Here is a 12011-nt window from a genome sequence, read left to right as displayed (position 1 = left end):
GTTTATATAAGATCCAAAGTGATTGTTCCCAGGGATGCACAACATCCTAAACTATATGTGCATATTTTAGTTGGAGGCATTACTGTAATCCCCTCGCTTTAAAGGCACTTTAAGTAAAAATTGGCACTACTTATCCCACTCTCCCCTATAGGTGGGTTAAATAATAATGCAATGAATCACACCATAAATATATACATAAAATGCATTTATTAATATTTTTAACAGTTATAAAATAATGTATTTATTGCAATTTTTTTAAACACATCAACCATGTCATGGCATGTCATTGCTTCTTGCCAAATATCCTCTATTTCACCATCCCAACATGATGGAGACAAACCGTAACAGAGCATGACACAAACAAAACAAGCATACTGGATCACAATGAAAATAATGTGGCAAGTGGGTGGTGGAAAGAATATACTAATTGAAAGTTAGACTTTAAGTGTTGCTCGACAACGCCACCTGGGGGAATTTCACCCCCAGGAACTTAACTTACAAGGACACAGGTTCATATGCACCTAGACAACAGACGTGAGGTTCAATATAAAAACTAGATTTATTAACAAGCAATGTTTAAAACAATTTAAATACAGCCAGTGGCATTTCATTCTTTTAACTGCTATAACACTAACTACAATAGTTCCCCCACTTGGGGTAGCAAGTAATAGTAGGCTCAAAAAAAAAAAAAAACACAAACACAGAAGGAAACAAGGCAATTACACAATTCAAAGTGGCTCAAAACAACCAAAAAAAATGAAGCAATAATTTAAACACACTTAAACTTCGAAATAAACAAAGTATTAAACACAAAAAAACAAACAGGTTAATAAAAAAACAAAAGATAAAGCAAGCAAATAGTAATAAACTCAAAAGAACACAGTATTCATGCCAACAAAAAGAAAATAAAGTGACTCAGAGCTTACTGATGACTGACAACGAAGGTGGGCCAACTGTAGTTAGTCCAAGCGCACAGTGACGCGGGAGGTCAGCAAATTTAGCGCATCACTTGAAATGGTCACTGGCAGTAAACAAAGGGAATAAAACAGGGAACGGTGGCATGGTTGATGCCACGACAGGAGCAAACAATATGCCTCAAACCAGTGCAGTGCAAAACAGTAGCTGCAAAACAGTAGCCTACAAGACAATATAATACAAAAAGCAGTATAATGCAAGGCAATATAGCACAAAACAATAGCTACAAAACAGAAGCTACATGGCAGTATACAAGACAGTAGACAAGACAGCAATAGAGTCCCGGTGCACCGGAGCGTTGAATGCCAAGAGTGGAGCACTGCAGCGCACAGCCAGGCCAAAGCGTGCATGTGAAGTGCGCACACAATAGCATTTACAATTATGTTGGTTACAATGTGAATGAACAGGCGTAACCCGGCTACAGGCCACCTACCACAGAACACAGGCACAGCGTCTCCGCCGGAGAGGAGAGGGAGAGCAACAGGCCGCAGTTAAGCGCTGCTAAGAGACCAAGTTTAGCGGCTAGCCAGATAGCAGCCACTAGCGAGCTGAGTTACAGCTGCCGTTGGATTAACTGAGCAGACATACCTGGAGAGAGTGAACAACAGCGTAGACAAAACTCCGGTCCCACACAGCCAGCCGACAGCCTCACTGCAAGCACAACATAAAGCAGGTGTAATGCCCATGTTACAATTGGCCGTATAGTTCAATGTTTCTTGCATTATCCAATGTATTACATAGTTCAGGGCAGCTTGGCTGCTAAGCAAAGGATAGACACAGCAGCAGCCAGATGTACTTTCTCTATCTTGTTATTTAGGTCTGTTGCATTAGATACACGCCCAGTCAACATTCACACACATAGCATAGCACAGCACATTCCAGAAACAAGGCATGGACAGTGGTTGGCCTGTCCATGTCCGGGTAACTGGCCAATTATTCTCGGTTGCGTTTAAGTCCACCTATGTACGGGGCAGGCCCAGCCCAAGAACATAAATGTGTATCATTTCCTGATATCGGGGCTCTTTCTGACTGAGATCCTGCAGGAGCTCTGTCACACTGAGACCAGCGCTGCCTTGCTTTATATGTGACCATAATAAATATTGCATCAGAAAATTGAAGACTGACTCCGGTCTGTTCTTGGGCTTTCAACAAAAGAATCGGGAGCTAACACCCAGAGACCGCAGAGACACCCAAACACCACAAGGCGAAAAGGACTTACAATTTCGGAGAGATGGAGAAGACCTGGCGAAATCGGCAACGCCAACCGCCACACGGTTCAAACCACACGGAACGCCGCGACACACACGGACGCCAGCCCCGAGGGAGACAAGGTAGCACACTGAACAAACACACACACCGGAGCAGTTAAAAGGCTAGCGGCTCCACCCCGCAATTAGTGCAGTGAGGTGACCCACACCTGTGTGGAACAAGCAAAGAGGGAAGGGGAGGAGAAAGAGACCATCCTGCTACAATAAGTTATTTAACCCTTTAACTGCCCCACCAAGAAAACAGCAATAGAAATTTTTTTTGTAAGCATTTCTTATTGCATTTGGACAACAATAACAACAATCAATGATTTTTTTTAAAAACAGACCCCACAGTTTTTGAGATATAGACCTCTACCAAACAGTTGACCTGACGCTTTATGGTAAAAGTACCAAAGTGTATACAAATATCAAAATACTTAGAAGAAGTCATACAAAATATTAACTTTTTGAGGAAACGTACATTTCAGATGTTTTGTTGGGGTATTAGGTCCACTTTTTTTCTATTGGTATGCTAAAAAACATTGTAGTTTCCATTCGAACACAGGAAATTATGCCATTTCTGGAATTTCGACCTTCACACACCTAATGCCACCCTCAGAGGGTTCAAATCTTGCACCAGGAACCTGGAATTTTGATCTGGAAATTTGATGATCAGTGATTTCACTGATCACCTCACCTTGTATCAGAAAGGAGGAGCTAATCAGTGAAATCACCTGGTGGAGGTCTTGGTTGGAATGAAAACCTGCAGCCTCTCAGCCCTCCATGGCACATGATTGGTGACCGTGACCCCTGCTTTATGTATCCAAGGAGACGTCAGTCAGCATGACATGTCACGTATGATGGAAATCTCAGGCATATCACGTTTCATTCATTCATTCAAAACGGAGGGAAAATATCTCGTTATCACGACAAAACGGAGGAAAATTATTTCGTTATCACGAGAAAACGGAGGACATTTATCTTGTTATCACGGGAAAACGGAGGAAATAAAATATATGTATGTATGACCCTTTAGGGCTTCCGTACATTATGGGAAATAAGTCTGAACTTATATTTGTGAACACGGACATGGTGCTACATAATTAAATTCGAATTGAATTGAATTGAATATGTGACGCCATGGCAACAATATACATGACGGGACCGTCATTTGGGGGTCTGTTTCCGTCCGTCGGACATTCTTTGACAGGCAGCTGAGCTAAGCTTGACCGTAAGCCTGCCACGGAGCAGGCTAGTTCTGCTACCATGGTTACTGAGCTGCAACTCATACAAGCCATAGACATAATATACGTATATTATGTCTATGATACAAGCCACTTTGATGGAACGGAACTCTCACTTAAATTAGCGAGGCTTCTCGAAATAAGCCAGGCTATCCCGTTAGCCAGCTTGATGGAATAGGCCCCAAGACAGAGAACCGAGTGCATAAATGCATTTCTGCAGCAAAACTAATGGTTGTGGAAGGTGCAGGAGTCAGCATGGCCAGCAGGGGGAGCAGGACCAGGGAGAGCCTCAGACTCAGTAAAACACTCTTCACTGTGCATCATAAGACAACTAACAACAACCAGGGACCCTAAACTTCACAACTTCACATAATTCAGTGAAGAATCAGCTTTTCACATAATCAAGCAGTACAACAACTCTTGCTAGCTGAGGTTATTATTATTATTAGTAGTATTTTTTAAATGTTTATTTATTCATGCATTTTTTATTTTACAGGAAAACAGTCAAATATAGGTAGGTTGCCTTCTCTACCATCTCAAACTCTTACATATTAATGCTTATTGTCTTCACATGTATACACCTGACAAAAATATTTGATAAACTTTATTTACTTAAGACAGACAGCAATGTATTCTAAACAGAAATATCCACCCAAGCTAGACTATTTTATTTTCTCAAGACAATCTGTCACAGTAAAATCATTCATGTCATTTGAATTAGGCATAATACATGTTCTTTGCTTTCTTCTTTTTTAATGTAAGAGGACAAGAAAAAATGTTGTTCATATCCCAACTGGATGGACTGGAGTCTTCTTTTCACAAACCCACTGCTGACTGTGAGTACAAAACAGATCATTCCATCCATCTCGTTCTGGTCTCACTTCTCCACAGTCTTCTCCTCCAGGAGCATCATCAGGCTGACCTTTTGCCCAGGACCTATTCATGATTAAATCATATGACAAAACAACATCATAGCATTTGGTATTGATTGTATATTATGGCATGTCGAATTAGCTGACAAAATGAAAAAAAGCATTTTTTTCCATTTCATTTAGTAAGAGAAGGAGCTAAAAACATGAGGAGGGAGCAGGATGAGTTCTTACAGAGTTAGAAACATCAGAGTTAAATATTATAAATAAACTATATTATAAATAATAGAAAACCAACCAAAAACATTTTGTATGTGAATGGCCTAGGGGGCATGTCATTGAATGGGCAGGTTTACTGGAATTGGCATGTGGTTCATGATACAGAAAATATTTAAAATTTGTCTAAAGCAAAGATAGTCTTACTTCTTACTCCTTCTTACATGAGTTAGCTCCACCAGCACAGCAAAACAGAGATGCTAGCATGTCGTTCAGAAGTGTTGATTTACTGTAATTTTGAGTCACAGAAAGATGGTCACATTAAAAGTCAGTTTCTTACCTGTAGCTCAGACTTGATCCATCCATCCACTTCCACTCCCCTTCTGTTTCCTGATCAGACAGACCAATCCAGACTCTGAGACCAAACTTCTTCAGAAACGACTGAATTTGAAAAATCATACAGAGAAAATATTTTAAGCAACAAAAAAAAAACAATGACTATGTTTACCTACATGGAGTAATCGTCATCTTATTCCTGTTGGACTGTTTACATGAGGCTTCAATGCACTGCCATGGAGGTACAAGGTTTGTCATGAATAAAACAATTAAAAAGTACTGCCATTTACAGACCAAATGGTCTGAACATAATTTGCTGATTTGAGGCTGGTCTGAGCCGATTATCTTCCAAAACCAAGTGTAAAAAAAGTGTTAAATCTGTTGTTACGTCTGTGGTCTCTCATGTTGTTAAGATTTTAGTGTGAACCGCCCATTAAAGATCCAGCACCATGGTTTTACCTCAGTCAGGAGGTTGGTTATGATTCCTAACACAGGGACAGTTTTGATTTTCAGTCAAGTATTTACACTGGCTCATTGTTAAGTGTCTATGAACTATTACAGCACCAATGACTAATGTTATCCAGCCTGACAATGTCATTCTTGCCATCCTTATTCAACTACCACTGTATACACACAATCACCTACACAACCTGGAGCTGTGTAGGCGATTGTTCACTTTTTACTTTAGTAAAATTAAGGTTTTACTAAAAAGAATAAGACTTCTTTTAATTCCTGCCTTGCTGTAACTTGTCCTGAGCTGAATCTTTCTTGATACTGTCAGGCAGGGCAGTGTGTGTTATAGCTGGGGGGCAGGCCAGTACGCGTCATGGTCTAGCGGACTATCCACTGCCTGCTTTTGGCCAACCTTGAAGTTGGATGGTTTTATACTACATTATTCAGTGGAGCAGTCTGAGAGAGAGGCTTATACCATAAGTAAGAACTCTTGTTCTTATTTGTAAAACCCTTACATTACATTTAATTAATATATCATGACAGGATATCAGGCAGCTAAAGTGCCACTTTTTTGCCTCGTATTTGTACTGCAGCTTATTTTCTATATTTTTTCTGGACTGTCAAGTGAAATGTTGGTGAGTTTCTGTGGGCACAATGAGTTTTTTTGGGGGAAACAACTGCATGTCCTAGCTGCAGAAACACATTTAGCCTAAGATATTAATGTGTAAATAAAATGTAAACTTTCCAAGCCCCTCACGTTTTCTTCTCCGTTGTTGATGATCGCCAGGTCAGCTCCTCTCCTCAGACAGTCCTGCCTGCTCGCATTCCAGTTTTTACTTTCTGAAGAGATGAAGTAACAGCTGCTGTTGAAATGTCTCCATCCATCTGGGCATATTTGTGACGTCCGCTCTAGAAAACAAAGGCATTTCCACACAAAATGCTCATAAACTTTAATAAACATTCAGGATCAAAAATTTTCTGATCCAGGGCAATGCAGTGAAAATCTTTAGTTTGCCATGCCTGTTATCTTCAGTCTCAGCCTTTCAATTTCATTTGCAGCTGATGTTTCTCTTCAGTCAGGTTGTTGAACCTGGTCTGAAACTCGTCTCTCTCTCTGGACAGGTTGCAATCTGATTTGTTATCTGTAAAATAACAAAGGTATAATGTAATTTAAATCGATGCTAGTAATCATGGCACCACAAACTTAGTTCAACAATTGACCGAACATGAAATGTCCAGCTCACAGTGTACCACCAGGCCGATGACTGTAGCCAGGAGGAGAAGACACAGCAGCCCCAGACACACTGCAGCAGCTCGTCTTTTTTCACCTATAAAACAAACCAAAGTATCCTTACAGTTGGTTGTGTAATCTCTTGCATGAAAATTCTTTGTGTGTACATTTGTGTTTGTGTTGATGCATGGATCAATACCTGCATGCTGCTCTCTTCTTGATGGTCTGTATTCTTTTGAACTGTCCTTAAACTCCATGGTTGTTGTTGCTGAATTGTCCAGCCTCTCACCCATCTGCCTGTTGGATCACAGAAGTTAAAAAAACAAAAAACAAAAACAAAAAAACTGCTGCAAATTAAAAGCTCAGAAAACCTGAGGAAAAAACAAAGAAGGGGTGTCCTACCAAAATTTAGAAGATCAGCTGACATTGTACAGTACAGTACATTTTATATTTGTGTGTTTCTGGCTCCACAAACTGATCCTGTCCATTTATTGTACAAAGTATGTATTTTAGTAGTTGATGCATGGCACAGGAATTTGAATTGTTCTGTGAATAAAAAAAAAATACATATCAGGCAGGAATCTATCTATCTATCTATCTATCTATCTATCTATCTATCTATCTATCTATCTATCTATCTATCTATCTATCTATCTATCCTCTGATTACTCTGATTTTAACGGTTGAAAGTTCTGTAAAGTGAACTGGGAATGCAACAAATGGCAGTTCAAGAGACACCAATGGATGCTGATATAGCAAACACATCATCATTTAATATTTTAGGTATAAGACCAAAGTATACCCTGTACACTGCAGCAGTGAAAGAATTTATTTTCCTCTACCTACCTCTACTCTTTGTAACATCTGGCCAGAGACTGCAGATGAAAAAAATAGGTTTTTGGCTCATTTTGGTACATTTCCAGAAGTGTTTGTTGATGTGCATTGTCCCTGTTCAGTAAAGACTTTAACCAGCTTGCCACTGAACTCACTCACAGAACAGTGGGACAACTCTCTATTTCTGCTCAGTTTAGTTTCATCTATTCAACACATCTTTTACTTTAGCCTGTCATTAGGCCTATTTACAGTCACTACTCTACATCCCTTAGTGGTGAAATGCTGGTTACACTAATACCACTATAATACTACCACAATAACAACATTGCCATCTGAAATGTGTGTGGTGTCTGGGGGCTTGATGCGCCCCAGATAGAGTTTTTTCTCTGTAAATCTATTTACTACATGACTTGCTTTTTCCAAGGAAGAAAAACAAAAGTATTTCTGACCTCTAACTGATGTTACTACATACATGCCACATACATTACTACATGCTAACACTACTACGCTACAAATTTAACCTAAAATAAAAGAATTGCCAAATTTGTTTCTTGTTTTATTATTTCTGTTTACTGTCATACTTTATAAAAAATTTCAATAAAGTATGACAATATGTTTAAATGAATCAAAACATGTTTAAATTAAGGAAAAATATCTAGTGCAAATATGCAAAATATGGATTATTTGTTGAAAGCAGCAATGAACATAAACCATTCTGAAACTCACCTACTTGGTCACTGTTCTGTCGGCTCTGTTTTTATGCAGCACAGATGAAGTGGAGTCCAAGTGCAGATGAAATGATAATTTCTTAGTTGTGTTTTCTAATTTATGTGATAAATTTTGGCTTGCACTGAACTAGGCGGAGTGCTGCAGTGGGGAGTGTTGATAAAAAAACAAAAAAAACAACAGGAGTTCTGTGGAATTTCCTTGTCTTACAGGACAAGGAAATTCCACAGAATTGTAATTTTGAAATACCTTGTATGATTTTACTTGGTTACTTGGAAGGGGGCATTCTAATGTGCATTCTGCATCAGTTGAGGTTTGAACTCACAATTTCTGGCATGAAGGACAATGCTCTATCTCACTGAGCTATTGGCAAGTGTCAATACATGTGAGGCTTCATAAATTGACCTAGCCAGTCGCATGGTAGCAGCCGCATATGCATGGAAAGGCAGATTTCAAACCACTGGGAAAAAAAAAAAAAAAAAAAAAAAAAAATCAGTCGTCAGGACTATTGGCTTGTGTTTGCAGCTGAGGAAATCTGGCATGGGACTGGACCTTTGTGCAAAATTGTGCAGGAATACAAGAGGGTCCTGGCAGCATAGGCTGCCTGGCCCCTAATAACCCAAAAATAAGCTCACAATCTGATGCAGTAAAAAGGTTTATCATATCACCTCAATCCAAGTACAAAATAAATGGAGCTGGTCCATGGAGCAACTGATTCAAACTTGTATGACACCACCTTTTATTTCTCTCCCTCAATGCTTGGTGTGGCACCAGAATCACACCTTTCCTGTCTTAATTTTTTTCTATGATTCATTCATGAGGGAAATGAATCGGCTATCGTCCGTTGTCTCCTCACACAACATCTGACATAGATATCAGGGTGCAGTGGCCTTGGTGCACACAGACACCTCTCAGTTTGCTTCTTTGCAGGTGGAAAAATACTAGCCAAGCTCATTATTTTATGAAACAAAGAATACAATGTTTTCATTCAGTTAAAACCTCCTGCAGTTATTGTTGATTCAAAGTGTGACCCACAGTAAACTCTGAATAACATAATGATGTGCATGATTGACACTCCTAACTAAAAAATAATAACACTTAATAAATGATTACATACATATTGAGTATTATCTGAATAACTATATAAATCAATAAAAAAAAATATTTCCACCATTTCCCACATGTCCTCTGTTACTGACATTATTCACCTTGTAATTTATTGTGATAATATCTCTTTGGATGCACTTTTCAAATCGGTGCACTCTGCTAAAATAGCCTCTTGCCTACTTTTCCCACCTACTGACTAAAATTTATATACAGCTTTTCTCAGTTTTTGGCCCAACAATGCTCAGTCGACTAAATTTATCTTAAATCTGGTACTTTACCCTACGCTTTTAAAATAGCCTTGAACAGGCCTCTACTTAAAAAACCTAACCCTTGACCCTGAAGCCTTAAATAATTACAGGCTCGTCTGTAAACTCCTGTATCTTTCCAAGATTTAAAAAGACAACCGAAAAAGTGTTTCAGTCAGGCTTCAGGTATTTTCATTCTACTAAGACTGTGCTTACTATAGGGTGACATATGATCTCATGCTAGCCGGGGATGATGGGATGGGATGCTGGTTCTATCATACCATACTATTATAGCACCTTGAATATTGAATTTTGTTTGTAGTCACGGGGCCAAAACAGTAACTGACAACTTTGCTGACATCTCTGGGTAGAAGCTGACAACCTATCCAATCTTAATATTTAACCCCTTTGCATGTGTTCTAGCCTGGTTGTCATCTCAGAAAGTTATTTTTTGTGTCATTTTATCACTGTATACTTAAAAGTGGTAAAATCGGACTTTATTCCACAATACTGGTGATGAATATTTCTTTGTCTGGGATTTAAGATGGCTGATTTATCCTGTGTGTAGTCACACCTGTCCAGTATTACAGTTTTTCTCCATAGGTTTGGCTCATTTCTTGAAACAGAAATTACATTCTCAAAACTTCAAGATCATTTGGCAAAACAGTCTTTCAGTTCAGCACAACACCATAGATCATTTATCTCTCCCCAAACTGTTCACTCATGCCTCAGAACTAAATCCCTTTCCCATATAAATAGTCAGTGCCACCAAAATGAGAAAGATCCTTCTCAATTGCTTTGGCTCATTTCCTGAAACAGACCGGACGTTCTCAACACTTTTGGTACTTTTGCCAAAATAACCTGGATGGTTCAGCATAACACCATGGGTCACCTGCAAAAGCTCATATCTCTCCCAAAACAGTTCACTCGTGTCAAAATAAAGTTTCTTTCTCATATCAGTAGTCATTGCCCCCAAAATGCATCGTCCCTTTGGTATTGTGTAAGCACTGCAAGTCAAAATGTTTAGATGTTTTGTCACTATGGCAGAGGACCATTGAAATATCCCTCATGTCCACCTCTCAGTCTTAGCCCAGTCCTTCACTGACAGTGGTTACTGTACTATTTTTTTTTGTCTAGCAAACAGAATACAATTGTGTATAAAACTGAAAAAAAAAAAAAAGAGTTAACGGTAAGAGTAACCTCCAAGGATTGACATCACACGTTGCACTCATACTGCCAAGGAAATTGTATCCATTACAGTTTTTTTCAATCGCTTTACCCCCTCTGTCAACTCAGAAACCTTGGTATCAAAACAGTTAATCCATCGGCCCAATGTGAGGCGCTCTTCCCAAAACAACACATTTTGTTTGCAAAAGGCTCTTACCATGGCAAAACATTTCAAACATGTAGCAAAAGCACATTTTGTCACCACCCAATACAACTCGCAGTCAGGTGAGTAAATCCAACCACTCACTCACTTGATACTCAACACCAAAATGCAGCACACCCTTTTCAGTCTGAGCAGGTCCCACTTTACTTTTTCCTGTGTGTATTGCAGTCATAATTTTTTTTGATAATTTACAGTTTTCTTCAATTGCTTACACACAAAACCTTTATATATCACACTATTTCTAAACTCTTTCACTCAAACCTCACAACTTCACCTCAAATCAGCAAAACCATAAACTAATTCTCAGCCTTGACACAGTTTTCAATTTAGCTATTCACTTTTTGCAAATCAATACACACAATTCTCTAGCTAACACACAAAAATCTATCAGGAAGTAACTTGATTTCCCATTTCAAACACAACCAATCAAAATGCCACACTTATTCATCAGCGCCTCAGACTCTGTCCTAACATGTAAACAATAATTGCTTTACTGAACACCAACCAATCACTCTTGACATAGGCCTATAAAACTATCTGTCTTGAACAATGGATAACAATGCAGAGAGCCAGGGGAGTCAGACGAAGACGCAGAGGACGACGAGTCTAGGTTCGTGGAGGACGCTTTGGAATAGTGATGGGTCGTTTGCGAACGGACCGGCTCCTGATTGGGAGCTGTGTTTTTTTTTTTTTTTTTTTTTTTTTCTAGGAGCCAAAACCGCACGTGATTGGTCAAGATGTGGGGTACCGTCTGTCTCTGCTGAGCGCTTCACCCCGAACCGGCAGTTACACACACACACACACACACACACACACACGCACTCACACTCTCCTCCATATGTGATGGTTGGTGTACTTTGCTTTGATGCTGTACAATGCAGCAACTGATTTATTCAGAAAATTAAATATTTTTGGTTCCATTATTGCTTGTGTTGATTTCTTTTTGCATGCTACTATATTTTCACTCTTATATGGCAATATATCAAGAAAATCCATAGAAACAAAAGAGCTTTAGATTTAGAGCAACAGTGTGTAAATGATATACACAAGTATGTGATACAATGGGAGATGTGTTTGTGATGTGAGACAAATGCTTGCTTTTGAGATGTGTTTACAATATTTTGAATACTGTGTTTCA

General features: G+C 39.1%; 1 protein-coding gene and 2 long non-coding RNA genes across 7 annotated transcripts in view; all 3 read right to left on the bottom strand.

Moving 5' to 3' along the window:
* Positions 1-12011, bottom strand: part of LOC115357567 (CD209 antigen-like protein E) — an 81677-nt gene that overhangs the window by 28446 nt on the left and 41220 nt on the right. For 2 of the 5 annotated variants that reach the window (XM_030049094.1, XM_030049103.1), the window contains exon 7: positions 4100-4402. The exons of 2 other annotated variants lie outside the window; for them this stretch is intronic. In XM_030049094.1, coding sequence (XP_029904954.1) covers positions 4249-4402 — 154 coding nt within the window. In that variant the 3' untranslated portion in view covers positions 4100-4248. Of the gene's footprint in view, positions 1-4096; positions 4403-12011 lie in introns of those variants that run through there. One more of the 5 variants, XM_030049130.1, reaches the window with a different exon arrangement.
* Positions 706-2340, bottom strand: LOC115357600 (uncharacterized). The gene is made up of 3 exons (XR_003928121.1): positions 2195-2340; positions 1564-1626; positions 706-1137 (listed from the first exon to the last, which is right to left on the bottom strand). It is a non-coding gene; the product is annotated as an uncharacterized LOC115357600 (long non-coding RNA).
* LOC115357614 (uncharacterized) lies at positions 6408-6796 on the bottom strand. Its single transcript, XR_003928125.1, has 3 exons — positions 6771-6796; positions 6585-6668; positions 6408-6482 (listed from the first exon to the last, which is right to left on the bottom strand). It is a non-coding gene; the product is annotated as an uncharacterized LOC115357614 (long non-coding RNA).

Source organism: Myripristis murdjan, chromosome 1 (genome assembly GCF_902150065.1).
Source record: "Myripristis murdjan chromosome 1, fMyrMur1.1, whole genome shotgun sequence".
Taxonomy (NCBI): Eukaryota; Metazoa; Chordata; class Actinopteri; order Holocentriformes; family Holocentridae; genus Myripristis; species Myripristis murdjan.
The sequence above is the reverse complement of the archived record's forward strand: the minus strand, read 5'-3'. Positions and strand labels throughout refer to the sequence as shown.